Raw genomic sequence first — 15526 nt, forward strand, 5'->3', positions numbered from 1 at the left:
GATATTAGTGTGACTTTAAGGTGTCATAAACTTGTATATTGAAGGATTGGGGGTTATAAACATGAAAAGTTTGGGGGTTATGGAAACTATTAATACTCCATTAATTAAGAATCTAATTTATGTGAAATGAATAGGTATGAGTTATGGAGATGACTTTCTAAAATGAAATAATTGAGAAAAATTAGAGAAAATGTCAAAAAAAGGAGAAAAAAGATAAATTCCAATGGAGGTCATAGAGAGGTGCCACATAGAATTATTTATGCATAGCTTTATATTATATATCGATGATTATTTAGTTATGCGGTATGATTTTTCCACGTTTTCCCCCTAATTTCTCATGTTGAAATGGGCCGACTCTGAAATTGGTGAAGCGTCACTTTAGGTCCACCAGATTTTGGGCCACACCAACACCCACCTCCTGGATCCATCTCTAGAACCTTCTATATCTTCCCCAAAACTCAGCACTCAGCTGTCTTCTGTCTTCATACATACTCGCAGTAAATAATCACATTAATTTTGTGTCTTCATTCTCAATTAAATAGACCCTTTAATTTAGTTCTTTATTATCATTTTCCTTTTTTCAAAATGTCCGACAACATGGATGAACAAGCAAGTCACATGAACCAGCAAACCCAAGAAGAAGCAGAATCCAAACCAGCAACCGTGCCCGAAATGGAAACACCTCAGGCAGAAGAATCAACGGAGAAAAAGCCAATGAACATTTCGTTCAGCATTTGGCCACCAACACAACGCACTCGTGACGCGGTTATGAATAGGCTAATCGAAACCCTATCAACACCTTCTATACTCTCCAAGCGGTACGGCACATTTCCCCTTGAGGAGGCATCGAAGACTGCTAAGGTTATAGAAGAAGACGCCTTCAATGCTGCTGGATCATCATCATCTGCCTCTGGGGATGATGACGGCGTTAAGATCCTTCAGGATTACTCTAAGGAGATTAGTAAACGCATGCTTGACGTCGTTAAATCCAGATCTACTGCTGCCGCCCCTTCTACTGAGGCTGAGACCAAACCATCAGAAAATGAGCCCTCTGCTGCTTCCCCTGAAAATGAATCTTGAAATTTGCATTTAGTGTTATTTCTTCCCATCTAGGTCTTGTTAAACTTAACTACTTATATTTTGACTTTTCTTTATGCTGTGTATGGACTATTTACATCTTTTTGATATATAATAAATGTTAGATCCCAGACATTGTGATTTACTTTGGCTTTCTTCACAAACTACTACTACTACTACTACTACAACAATAAACCTAGTGCGATCCCCAATTTGATATATTTCTTTTCTGAGATTATGGGTTCTGTAGATTATAAAATTCATGCTAGATAATGCTTGAATGATTATGTAGTGTATCCCGAATCTCAGTATATTGATTGTGGAAATTAGTTAATACCAGGTCAAATGTGCTAGTTTAACTATATAATAAGTGTAGATTATAAAATTTCTTGCTTCACATGTCTGGATTTCTTAACAATAAAAGGGTATCGATACTATTGCATAAGCAGAAAGTGGGTTAATCATCACATCGTCTACTTACAAAACACCTTATCTGTGGAAACTAAAAAGTAGATAGATGATAGGAATCTATGACTATGTTAATCAGATAATTACAGTTATTTGATGCTCTGAGAATTCTTTTGAAAGCAATAGTATTTATTTGTAATTAGTTGCACAATTATTTCTGATCCATTTAGTTGACACATTATTAAATTATGGATGGTTTTCCCTGCTGTGTGTTTCTCCAAATAGTAATCTTCATTTGTTGTGCTGCTGAACATTTTGCATCCCTAAGAAGCATTGGTGTCTTGTAACAATTAAAAAAAGTATTGGTGTCTTGTCCCTGCTGCTCTTCCTTTTTGGCTTTAATTTAATTTTAATATGATAATGCTAAATGGTTGTGCTTTATATTTCATGTTATAATGTATTGATGGGTGTACTTTAGGAAAAATGTTAAGATTACAAATATCAACTATTAAATTAGGAATCTTTCTGAAACGCTTGAAAAACAGATGCCTAGCCACAAAATAAAGATGGACAAAGAGTTACCTTTACCCAAAAATAAAATTAAAAAAAAAGATGGACAAAGCCCAAATAGAGCAAAGGGTTAACATTCATATATTGGTTTTGAGATGGTACTGAACCCCACACCTCAAACTATATTAGAAGCTAACTTTGTAAATAATTTTAGTGTATGTCAATTCTTTTGCTCAACTTGTGTGAAAATCAGTTTGATGAAACGTCCAACCATTAGCTTTTCCCAGCCTTCTAAAATGAGGAAATTAATTTAATTTACGGGCAACCAAATTCACCTGTCATCGTTAATTGTATATATTTGTCTAAATATTGTTAGCAGAAGTTATATTGACTGTATGGTAACTTTATGTGGTTCACTTATACTTGGTGGAGGGCGTTGCAGGCTTATGCATAATGTCCTGCAATTGACAAAATTGTGTCTCTGTTAATAATTGGACCAACCAGAAAAGGCAACACTGGCATCTTTACTGTGTAGTGCAGGCAAGTTAAGAATTTAGCATTCATAAGAATTATATTGCATGATATTTTTCTTACCTGATATGCTTTGTTTGTTTTTTAATCTAGAATTGTTAGATATTGATGTGGAGGCTTTTATAGCACCAGCAATTCTTGATTTGCACACCAATGATCGTGCTCATGTCCATTAGATATGCATGCAGTCTATATGTGTGAGTTGATTTTAATACCGTGCATCCTAGAGGGAATATGGTCTAGAATGTAAAACCTCATAGGAGAATTTCTCTTACCAATAGCATCAACTTTTCTTCATCAAAGACAATTGCAGGTTCTAATATGGATATCTTAAAAGTGTTATATGCTCTCTCTGAATTAAGGTTGTTTTGGTATACATTGCATTTCTATGACTTTGTTCTTCAGGTTGAAAAGAATCAAAGTCCTGGCTTTTCTTTTTGGTTCCGGCCATTTATCAAATTAGAATGACATTCGATAAGTATTTCGTTACTTTATATTTCGTTGGTTTTTATACTAAATTCTACTTTCTGCTTTGATGAAAAGAGTATTTCTTTTTGCCAAGTGATAGGGAATCACCTTTTATGACAAAAGTTTCCTATAAATGTAAAATCCAGTCTCTTGAAGTTCCAATCTTTCAAAATTGTCATGTTCTTAGTTACCTTGATAGAGGTTGTTCAAGGCTCTAACTGAAACCCATATGGTCACTATGTATTTGCATAAGCTCGAAAGAAGTTGAAAGATGTAGAGAAAAAAGATTTATCGTTAAGACCTATGAGTTAGCTATATAGGTCGAGTCAAGGGTACAGGCATAAGTTATAGCTTTATGCATGGTGAAAATGTCGGTACTTGGTTTCCTACCCACCAGCCGCATTAACAGAAGGAGGGGGTTAGTTTCAGCAGGTATAGACATACAAGAAACAAAAATGGAACACTCTGGAAATTTATATGGCAAAACATTTTGTCTTGGCTACAGCCTACATACAATTGCAAGAGAAGATTGAAGGTGACTCTTTTCTTTAATCAAGCTCATGGCGAACACATTGAGGTATCCCCTGATCCTAGGGTGATTTTTCAAGGTTGAAGGTTACTTTTTCGCAACTTGGAGATATCGGCCGACGTGCATGTTTGTCATCATAGAGTTTTTATGTCTAATTTGGTATTTGCCTTTATTCTTTTGGCATACCACAACTTTTAACTATACATCTGATGAATTTTATGTTGATGTATTAGTTGCAAACTTGCAATTTAAAGTGAAGTTGTATTACAATCCAAATTGTTGGGCCCGCATTGCCTGCAAATGCGGACCAAGACTCATCTAGTATATATATTATGTACTTACTATACTATATAGAAGAGCCAAGTTTAGAAGGACCAAGGGCATAACTGTCATTTTGCTCACTTAAAAAAAATCACTAACACAGCGACAACATATGTCTAGAACCATCAATTCGCTAATCTCTCTTTCATATTCTCAGTGTCAACATATGAAATGTCTAGAACTCACCAGACAAGTGGCTTGTTTTCAGTTTTCCATCGGCTTCCTCTGGTGAGTTCTTCTTCTTCCTCTTTCTTATTTTTTCACTTAGTTTCTTATTTTAGTTTTCTTTCTCTCTTTATTAATCTTTTACCTTTTGGGTCACTGAAATTGGACACCGTGTCTAATATTTTTTTTTTTTTGCCATGTTATAAGAATTGTTAAGTACCACTATATCCTTATACTTATTGCTCAATGGAGTCTATTTAGATTTTGAAAGCCTATGAACTGAAATTTTGAAAAGATAAACTGAAATTTTGTATTTCTTGGTGACTTTTCAGTTTCTCACTACTAAGAAGCAGGGAAATGGGCACCTTCTTTGTGTTTTCCTTTGTTTTCTCAGCAATGGATATGTTTCAATACTTTTTTAAATAAAATTTTGGACATCTAGAACTTTTGAGTAGCTTTAGTTTAGTTTTTCAACATACATGTGTAAATTTAGTTGATTTGCTCGTGCATTTTTCCTCTTTCTCATAATTTATCATTGTACTAACTACTTGGTTTTGTATTTGGATTAAAAAAACCCTATGGACTTAATGTATGACATTGCTTTCTTCCTTTCAAGGCAAATCAGGGTGGTTGATCTCCACAAGTTAGAATTTAGTTGTGACTTTTGAGGTAAAATCATGAGTGTTATGGTCGATGGGAATTTCGTCACCAATGGGGAGATAGCTTCTCTACTCTTCCTTCTTCTGGTACTGTTCATTTTCACTGGTGATTGAGTCGTTGCGAGGTATTGACGCTTTAAGTTGATTTTGTTTTGTTTATCGATTTTGCTAAAAGCAGCACGTTTAGATTGCTATACCATGGAGATTCAGCCAGATAAAAAATTTAATTAGAAGTGTACTACTCGCTATGAACTATCTGCATAGTATCGGTGCTGAATTGGGAATTATGAGTTGGAAAAAACGTTCTTCCTCGCTAGAGGTCTGTCACTTTCCTTTATTCCTTCTCTATTGTATCTAATAATGTTTCTTGTTTTGATCAACGTAAGGAGGTTGGGTCTGTTGTTCGAGCATTATTTTCATTGTGTTGTTAGCGCTCTGCCAAGTGAACTGCAACGTTTGCCTAGCTTTCGTCAATCTTCTTGATCACTTGCTTCATGTAGAGCTTTCTCCTACCAGTTTTTGGTCTCTCTCTCTCTCTCTCTGTTTATTTTCTCTGGAATCACCTGATCCTTCTTCGTCTCACTCAGATTAGTACTCGTGGTTTTGTAGTATCATTTCAACAAGCTCATATCATCAGCTACAATGTGGAAACTCGAAGCAGTCTTCAAAAAGGAGATTTTGAGATTTTAAATGACCGGCTTGCAAATATTAATCTTTGGTCCATTCAAGGTATTCCGTGATTCAAATGTCTCTATTCTGTTACTTTTCTTGGTCCTTTTGTTACTTATATATTGATTAGGGCTCTGAAAGTTTGACCTATGCAATCAATTTTGTATTTGTCAATCTGTGGTTTTGATACTTGATAACCTTCTAGGTTCTTTTTGTTATAAATTAGGAGGAGTAGGGCTTCTATTTAATTTGCTCTTTGTTTTGTGGAAGTGACCAGCTGATCAATCACCTTGTCCGAAAGAGCACTCAGATATGGGGAAAAAGTTCATCCTCATCGTCGCCTTCTTCTTATTAGCTATTTCTATTTTCATTGTTTCTTTTATTTGTTAGAAGTATTACTTTGCTTGTAGCTATTGTCACTAAAATGAATTTAGAATTCTCTGAAATCAACTTAACCAAAGCTAAAGCATGAAGGTATCTACTTCATCGCCTTAGCAAGCATATGAGGCTCTCTGAGTGTAGATAGATCCCTTTGCAATTCTAACTAATATAATATTAGTAAAAGACTCAACTTTTAAGGTAAAAAACATGGTCAAACAAATGTATTAGTATTTCCATAAATGTGGATGAGGAGTGTGTTTACTGAATGAGTATGTTATACCTTTTTACTTGGTTGCTCTATTAGATCTTCATTTGTTCAAGCCGCTTACATTGAGAAGATGGAAGAACAGCTTGCACTTCATCCTCATTTCTATTATGATGTAAAATCTGAGCGAATAAACATAAATCCTTCCGAATATCATGAATATCCTTCGCCCTCCACCTTTCATTCGTTTCAATGGTTATATTTCAATTTCTGCCAAAATTGACCCCTACTTCAAGTACTGTTATTTTGCCTTCAAAGAATTTTTGATTCAATAACTTAATAATGGAGGCTCATGTCACTTCGTTATTTTACTATTAGTCGCTCAGTCGAGTACATCGTTTTATAAATGATTTGCTTTTAGCAAGATATTCACATGAACTGTGGTTCATTTTTCTGGTGAAATAAATTAATATAGTGAACATGTTCATTTTCAGTTTTCAGCAATGACCTAAGTGCCAGGCAATGATATTATCAACTTCGATTACAAGATGTTGAATAATTGGATCATTAGACAATACACACCAGTTTTGAAGGAATTGAAGTCATGGTGATTTATATAGAAATGTGAAAAGGACGACGACCAAGGGTAGAGCAGTCATTTAGCTCAGTTAGTGCAGGGGTAGAACAGTAATTACACATAACTAATTTTTGCAAATTCGTACTTCCTTTCCCTTCTAGATCGTTCCCTTTGGGTCTCTCTTTCCTCGAGATCACTTCCAGATTAACAATTGTTAAAGTACTCGACCATCTTCCTCAAACCTCTTCTTCTCCTTTGTGCTCTAACTAGGTAGGTTCCCATCTTTACTATCAATTTGCATGTTAAAGTAGGTTGTAACTTGTAACACAATTGATGCTGGGCTCTTCATGCTTCTATAAAGTAGTTGTAATTTTTTGTTTGTAGCAAGCGTTATCGGATTATACATATGTGAGTTTCTTGTTAAAAGATTTCTGACAATCATCAGCTGTTTGAAAATGGGAGCTGCACTAAGTTTTAAAACTTTCTTAAACTATAGGGTTATTTGTCACTTAGCTTATCACACTAGAATGTAAACAGTCAATGTTCTTATGCTGGTTATAATCCCGACCTCCAATTTTCTTAACAACAAGGTGGTCATTGAGCTAGCTTGGTCCGACAATATTCAAGCTGCGTTATTATTGAACCTATCATTAGTCATTACACTCTGGATGATATAAAAGGTATGAGGATTTTTATGAAAATCAAATGTGTTTTAATTGAGTTATTACTTCTCTTTTTTCGTCTAATTATCAAATTTATCCTACCTACCCATGTTGTTTTTATGCAGTTGTTCTCCTCATTGTGTTGAAATTTTTGTTTTTACAATGACAACAGGCATCTGTAAATTGTCTTCTCAAACATTTATTTTCGAAGGTTTTGCTTTTTTTTTCATTGTATGATGTTCAAAGCCTTCAGTAGCATTTGATGTTTTGCTATGTGAATTCGGACATGCTATGGAAAATTTGAGGATTTAACATATGTAGATACTTATCATTTTTGTCTCCTGACTAACATTTGAATGGCTCCTTGGCTATTCTTCACAAACTAATTATAGACGGGGAAAATTGAAATAGAGTACTATGTGTGTAGTTTGTATTTGCTGCAGTACTATCTTGGCTCTGTTTCATAATACAACTTTAACTTATCGATAAAAAAAAGTACTATGTGTGTAGTTCAAGTTCTATCATACGACAGGATTGGAAGTTGCTTGCTTTTCTTTCACGTGAAGCTTATAATTAATTTTGCAGTATTATGTATTGATTCCTTTGGCATGTTCATGATTGGCTGTTGCAGTATCAGATATTTGAGTATATACTGATACATCCGAGGTATGCGATGAAGCACTTAAGTATCTCAAGAAAGGCGAACGTGGTAGAAGTTCATCCCAGTAGAGTGACACTCACTTGAGCCTGCAAGAGTTTTTCAGCTTTAAAGGCATAACATCACTTGTAAGTGATACTACTTTAGCTTAACAAGATTTCCCCCAGTTAAATTTTACACTTTGATAATGCATGTCGTATAATTGTTTGTTTCAATTATTTTTCTTATCCATTTGATATATTCAAGAATGTAGCTTTAACCTTGAGGATTTTACCCCTGGGATTAAGACGATCCTTTTCCTCATTTTTCTTTTGATCAAACAATTACCAAGAAATGAAAAAGAAAACTGATCTTTTCGTTGTCGTGGCTTTCACAATCGTCCTTTGCTTTTCATTTTCCTAAATAATGGTTTTGTCTTTCTTTTGGGAATTTGGTTCCAAGTGTAGGCCTTGCAATCTTCTTCAGATCAGTTGCTTTCTTCTTGCTAGCAAAGTGTTTTTTTGTAATGTAAGTTATTTCAATTGAGCAAGAAAAATTGAAATCGAGTACTATGTGTGTAATCCAAGTTCTATCATTTGGTTTTTCTTGAAATGTAGGTTTCTGAATTGAAAGCAAAATTTGAGCAGAACTCTGATAAGGAATGACCACAATCTATTAAATGTTTCCTCTTTCCAGATTGTTTGGTTATGAAATCGCAGAACTTTATTAATTCTTTTTCAGCTTTGTTGATGTTAAAGTGGCCCTTAAATAGATATCTATTTCTTTTGGCAATAGGATTTAAGTTATATACACCGTTATTATAAAATAAAAAAAATCCATGGTCAGGTCAGCCAAATGATATACTACAGGCATGCCTCCATAAAATGTGGATTTGTAATCTTGAAGATAAGAAAGGTTACTTCTATAACAGGTGAACGAGACTTGATGGTGCAAAATTTCCTTTAACTGACAGGCGACATCATATATTACTTAAAACTCTTGGCAATGTGATGTGGATTTGGAGCATAAGTACTATCTTAGCCTATGTGTAGTTCAAGTTCAATCATTTACTTTGTCCACAAAAGAAAGTTCTATCATTTGGTTATTCTTGAAATGCAGGTTTCTGTATCGAAAAGAATCGGAAAATAAAGTAATGTTTTAAGTAGAAATCAGGTAAAGAATGAACTCAATTTATTGAATTTTACTCTTTTTAGATTGCTGGTTATGAAAGCTAGGACTTCAAGGATATTTTCCATGTTTACTCTTTTCATCTAATAATCTATTTTTGTTCATGTAATCTCTCTCTCTCTCTCTCTGTGCAGGTCGTTGTTGATGCATTCAGTAGAAATTTGGCCAAAATTTGACCAAGCACTGGGGCATGAAAAGTTATATAAGTTCAATGCTATTATAGCATGCCTTTTATATGAGATACTGCTGGTTTGCTTAACCATAGACTCGAAAAGATGAACAATAAATACCAAAGACTACATTTCTGAGTACAAGGTTGGGGGGAATATGACATTGCCATGGCTGCTCTGTGCCTCTATGAGATGCTGGTTGGCCAATATGCTCTCGATATATGTAATAAAGTTGTGGACTTGTGTCTTAATCCTAACAGGCCATTTATTTTCGTATGTGATTCTAGCTGAAATTTTTTGGATTGTAGAAATTGTGTAGTGGATGCATTATAATCGCTTTGTTTCTTCATTTTGCGGCGTGGTCATTAGTTCAATCCGTAATAGATCGCTACACTTGCAGTAGAAAAGAATCCAAGCTCTAAGGAAGATGTGCCTTTTCTAGATTCAACTAATGCGATTTTTCTGTTGTGTGTCTTGCTTTTTCTGGTCATGAGTGTTCATCTGGATTCAACTAATGCAACTTTTCTATTATGCTTCTTGCTTTTCCCGGTCATGAGTATTCAAAATGTTGGGCACGGGCTATGATCTATCTAGTTTTAAAAGAAACTTGTGGATAGGTCATTATGGGTTTTTGACCTGCTTGTTAACGAGGGGATTTGGCCTAGTATAACTAAGACAAGCAATTGGCATACAGTAGTCGAGTTCTAAAAAATTGGCATAGGATGACCCATTAGCACGTTTTAGGTCATTTTTCGTTGTACTCAATAATCCATAAAGCATCCCACTAAAATAGCTTAGTCTACGGTTTCAATTTCATTCTTTCTCCAACACAGCTTTCTACCTTTTTGTTTTGTCTCCTAAAATCTCTCTATTAAATTATACAATTATTTGAACATCTCTCTCCCTTAATTGTACATGTGTAAATATTTGGAAATCTCATTTGAATTTTTATTGCAGCTTTATTTTGGATACATCTATTGTATTCAATTGTTGGTTTGTTGATCGAGATGTATACAAGAAAAAAACCCGACAATAATTGGTATGGTATGATTTTAACTAAAAAAAGTCAAATCGAATCAAATCAACTCGAAATTGCATGTATACAATTTTTAAGAATATCTTATATACAAAAACATTTATTTATAATGTAAATTATAAGCATTTCTTAATTTCTTTTTCATAGTTTTAAGTCTTTTGGCATCTTATTTCAAGCTTGAACTTAGAATTTACAATGGACCGTGAGTTTTAGGGCAAAATATATTTATGGAACATGACGATACTTTTTAGTTTACAAAATATATCAATAGATTTGTTACAAAATCTATACGAATCAGGTAAATTAAAAAGAAGTAAGTAAAACATATTAAATAAATTGTTTTCCTTATTTTATCCACTTTTCTCTCTCCATTCAAAATTAAGAAATATTGATCCTTGATTTTCTCTAACTTTTGCTCTTTTTATTTCATTCACTTTTCTCTCTCCATTTAAAATTAAAAGATATTGTTCCCTAATTTTCTCCAACTTTTACTCAAAAAGTCCATTCTAATCGGTAATTTTTATATACAAAGTTCATACACCAGAAAACATATATGTATAATTTTTATATGCAACATGCATAACTGTATAAATTCGTTATAATTCTTATATATGAAACATGTATAAAAATCATATGTGTAATTTGATTATGATAAAGTACATTTAAATTGTATAAAATATAATCAAAGTATGTATGAATTTTGAGAAAATATGTATAATAAATTTGTAATTAATACAAAACAGATTCCAAACAAAGTTCATATGCCGTAAAAATAAATATGTATAAATTTTTGTATGCAATATGTATAACTGTATAAATTCTTTATAATTTTTATGTATGGAATATGTGTAAAAGTTGTATGTATATTTTGATTATGATAAAATACATATAAATTGTATAAAATCTCATCAAACTATGTATAGATTATGAGAAAATATATATGTATAATAAGTTTTCTCGATTGATACAAATCGATTTCGTACACTAATTCATATCGAATTTATTCGTATTTCATACACATTGTACCGCATATATCTAAATGATATATAGCAAATTCATACACATTTCATACATATATTAGTTTTCAACATTTTTGAAAATTACGATTTTTATACAATATATAAAGATTTCAAACACACAATGATCACACATATCTCAAAACGATACAAATCAATTTTTATATACAATTAATACACAGGTCAGTAATAAAAAATACTTTGTAATATTGATTTGAAAATTTATTCTAGGAGAGGAAATGAATTTTAGGTCTGGAAATGGTTTCTATCATATAGGGAGGGAGGGAGGGAGAGAGAGAGAGAGAGAGAGAGAGAGAGAAATCTTTTAAAAAAGTAGAAGAAGTTGGTTGGTAACTATCTTAAAATTAAGCCCACATGTAAAATCAGATTCTTTTTCTTTTAAAAAAAAAGCCTAAATCGTAGGGTCCCATTAAATCAAAATCTAGTATACTTTGTAATTTTGTTGGTATGTTTAGTAAATAAGTAAAAATATTCTTATGTTTTGTAATATAGAGTCTTAAGTAGCATTATTTTGGGGCGGTCTTTAAAATTTGCCCCACATATTTGTAATCTTTAAATTTTGCCCTTCGGTTAAAACCCATGGGTTCCAGGTTCGAACCCCCACTCAGTCAAAATTTTTTTAAAAAATTGCAAAACAGAGTTTAAATTTCACTATGCCCCCACCGGCAGAATTTTAGTTATGTTTAACCAAAAGTCTGTTGATGGGGGCAGACTTTGCCTTGAGGCATATATATATATATATATATATATTTTTTTTTTACTTTTCAAGGTAAACTTTTAGTTATGCCTTAACTAAAAGTGTGCCCCATAAGACATAACTAAAAGTATGCCCCATAAGGCGGAACTTTTCCTTAAGGAATAACTAAAGTTATACCGGACCCGGCATGACTATAAGTTCCGCCTTATAAGGCAAAATTTATGCTTTAAAGAAAAGTTTCGCCTTAGGGACATACTTTTAGTTATGCCTTAACTAAAAATCAGCCCTATAAGGCATAACTAAAAGTATATATAAGGCGTAACTTTTCCTTAAGGCATAACTAAAAGTTTGTCTTATAAGGTAAACTCTATGTCTTAAGGAAAAGTTATGCCTTATGGGTAGGGGTGGACGTTCGGTTCTTCGGTTCAATTTTTCAAACTTCGGTTCGGTTTTTTCAGTTTCGATTTTTTGAAAGTGGACACCGAACACTGCACCGAATTAATTCGGTTCGGTTCGGTTTTTTGAAGTTCTGTTCGGTTTGGTTTGGTTTTGGTTTTTCTAATTCGGTTTTCTGCAAAACTGCCAGATCACAACGTGTTTACACTTTACAAATCAAAAGTATATAGACTGATAAATCCTTATAAAAAACAGAGACATATAAGTTCAATTCAAAGTGACCATTAAGTTTCTGTCTCTTAATCATACTACTCTCAATCATACTAGACTTTCATGAAAATATAATACAGTTTGCTAGCAGCTGCTAAATATATTTGGATACCACCACAGAGAGCAGCTTTTTTCACTTGGTAGGTGCAATGAGGGATGTGACCTTAATAGCAGATAATCTAAGGAAGATGAAGCAAATTATCATGAGTTGGAATTGCTTGTAAAGACAATGGCAAGGATAGCACCTACTGGTGCACGGGAGTCTTATATTAAATTCTAATTAGAAATAAGGCCAAGAGCACCATACTCCCTGAAGGTGGCTTATAATCAGAAATAAGGCCAGAAACACCATATCAAAAATTAAATTCTAGACTACCAAATAATAGGGGAATAGCAGCAGGTAGAGCAGGCTAGAAGCACCATACACAGCCTTAAAAAATATAGTGAGCAGGCAGAGCAGCAGCAAGGCAGCAACACAGCCATAAGCAGGCAGCAACACAGTGAGTGATCTGAGGGGTGTAAAAAATATTTAGTAAATTTTCGATTTAACCGAAGAACCGGTGAACCGAAACCGAACACCGAACCGAGCACCGAATTTGTTATTAAAAAAAATCGAAATCGAACCGAAATACCGAAAAAATCGAAACCGAAAAATCGAATTAATTCGGTTCGGTCCGGTTTTTCGATTTTCGGTGTTTATGCCCACCCCTACTTATGGGGCATACTTTTAGTTATGCCTTAACTAAAAGTCTGCCCCATAAGGCATAACTTGAAAAAGACTTTTCGTTAAGCCATAACTAAAAGTCTGCCTATAAGTATGCCGGACCATGCATACACTTGTTAAGGAATAACCAAAGTTATGCCGGACCCGGCATACTTATGCCAAGTCTGCCCATAAGGCATGAGTATGTCGGGTCCGGCATAACTTTGGTTATTCCTTCACAAGTGTATGCCGAGTCCGGCATACACACGATTCAAACCTTGCCTTGCGATTTTTTTTTTTAAATTTATGCTTGAGCGGGAGTTCGAAGCCAGAACATCATGATTTCTGCGCGAAGCTCAGGGTTGCAACGCGAAGGGCAAAAATTAAAGACCAGCAATATGGGGGGCAAAATTTAAAGACCACCCGAAAAGAAGGGCAATCCGCGCAAAAATCATTTTCCCTAAGTTTTATAGCTCATAGATGTTAGTAACTCAAATAAAGCCCAGATCAAAACCAAATCAACACTAATGCTAACAAAAGAAATTCAACTCCAACACTAGGAATAGCAATAATGTTGGATATCTATTACGTATTATTAGTTTTGCCTTTGGTTTAGACAATGAAAATACATAATTTAGTTTTATTTAATATATTATATACAGTCATGTAATTAATACTTATTAGCCATATTTTTTTCTTTTAGTACTTTTAGATTATGATCATTTTCATTATGGCTTAGCGATTTCATTATACTTTTTGTTGAATATTTTAGTACAATGTCACTCATCTCACATTTTGTGTTATTTTCTTAAGAAACACCTAATTAGATAATTGCATTTTACTAGGACTAAAGAAATATTTGAAACATGATTATGTTTTGTATGAAGACTTTACCGGGGAAAAAAACTTCGAAAAAACTAAAAAATCAGAGAAAACCCGAAGTTGAAAAACCCGACTTTTGTTGGTTTAGTTTGGTTTATAGTTTTAAAAATCCGACACAATTGGTTTGGTGTTTGAGAAACCCAAACCAACCTGATCCATGTACACACCTACTTGTTGGTTTATTGAATAAATTGTACATACCTAATGTATACATATATGGTTCTAAGAAAAAATTGGTTGTGTATACATCTATTAAAAAAAAATGGTTGAATGCAATTGGTTTTTTATTTTGATTTTAGTTAGATTTGCATAGACATATTGTATACACCCTTTGATTCGTATACATATAATAGTGTACATATGTATAACCCCATAAATTAGGTTGCGATTAGAGAATAAACGGGATTTGAAATTGTGGCACAAACAACTCTCCTTATTAAGTGGAATTGAAAGCAGTTAATATTCTTCAGGTCTTTAATACACACGTTTTATAAGGGCCAAGAATATTTGCATTCCTATAATTAAGCAACCTCTTTTCTTAATTGACTACTTAGTGCCAATTTTTTTAGGCTTAAAATATGCTAACAAGTTTTCGGTTAAATATTTGTCAATACTATGTAAAACTTGTAGTAAGATGTCAATTTGGGACACGAAGACATAAATGGCTATTCAGATGAAACTATTGACACCGGATGACCCAAGAACCTTAAAAAAGATATTTTTTAGCCTTTTCAAAATAATTCCATTCATACTTTTTTCCACCTAATTCCAGCTTATGCATAGAAACTGTATTATTGTTATATAGAAAACGAATCAAAACTGTATATGTATAGAAAATGTATCATACGTATAGAAACTGTATCGTTGTTGTATAGAATATGTATCCCTACAATATGTATGTGTAAAGAAAATGTATCATTGTTGTATAATTTGTGTCTAATAAATGTATAATCAACGTATACTCACTAATTACACACGTATAATACAATTATTATACGGATATTATACATGTTTTGGAGATATTTTTCAAGGAACACAGTCCAATCTCCAGTGGCCTTGCTTCACACTACTCCATCAATTGTCATCCATCTAATCAATCTTATTTTATTTTACAAGGTAGGGAATCGAATCCTCACCAATAAGGTGAAAGTTCAAGTAGTCAACCAGGAATTTATATTTTGTTAATGGATGTAAATTATATACATGAACCATAAATATTACTTTGCATGTTAATTATATACACGAACCGTCAATGAATCTATCATCTTTAAAGAATATACCAATTAATTCTTATCAAGAGATTTTCCTTTAATTACATAATAAGTGAACTAAATCAGTAAATATTTTT

The 15526-nt window shown here is 33.3% G+C and overlaps 1 protein-coding gene and 1 long non-coding RNA gene across 3 annotated transcripts; both read left to right on the forward strand.

The window, feature by feature from the left end:
• The first annotated feature begins 452 nt into the window (after window positions 1-452).
• Window positions 453-1210, forward strand: LOC132061831 (MFP1 attachment factor 1-like). Its single transcript, XM_059454525.1, has one exon. The coding sequence runs from the start codon at window positions 586-588 to the stop codon at window positions 1078-1080; it is 495 nt and encodes a 164-aa protein (XP_059310508.1). The 5' UTR covers window positions 453-585; the 3' UTR covers window positions 1081-1210.
• Window positions 1211-5405: 4195 nt separating this feature from the next.
• On the forward strand, window positions 5406-9605 carry LOC132061897 (uncharacterized). Of its 2 annotated transcripts, XR_009416178.1 has the most exons (3): window positions 5406-7180; window positions 7748-7948; window positions 8646-9605. It is a non-coding gene; the product is annotated as an uncharacterized LOC132061897 (long non-coding RNA). The 2 variants fall into 2 exon arrangements; XR_009416177.1 differs by lacking the exon at window positions 5406-7180 and having other exon boundaries at window positions 7187-7948.
• The last annotated feature ends 5921 nt before the right edge of the window (window positions 9606-15526 follow it).

This window comes from Lycium ferocissimum, chromosome 1 (assembly GCF_029784015.1).
Source record: "Lycium ferocissimum isolate CSIRO_LF1 chromosome 1, AGI_CSIRO_Lferr_CH_V1, whole genome shotgun sequence".
NCBI classification, from domain to species: Eukaryota; Viridiplantae; Streptophyta; class Magnoliopsida; order Solanales; family Solanaceae; genus Lycium; species Lycium ferocissimum.

What these genes read in the sequence shown, in the direction of transcription:
- LOC132061831 (XM_059454525.1), top strand. Translation starts at nt 586, where the DNA reads ATGTCCGACAACATGGATGAACAAGCAAGTCACATGAACCAGCAAACC.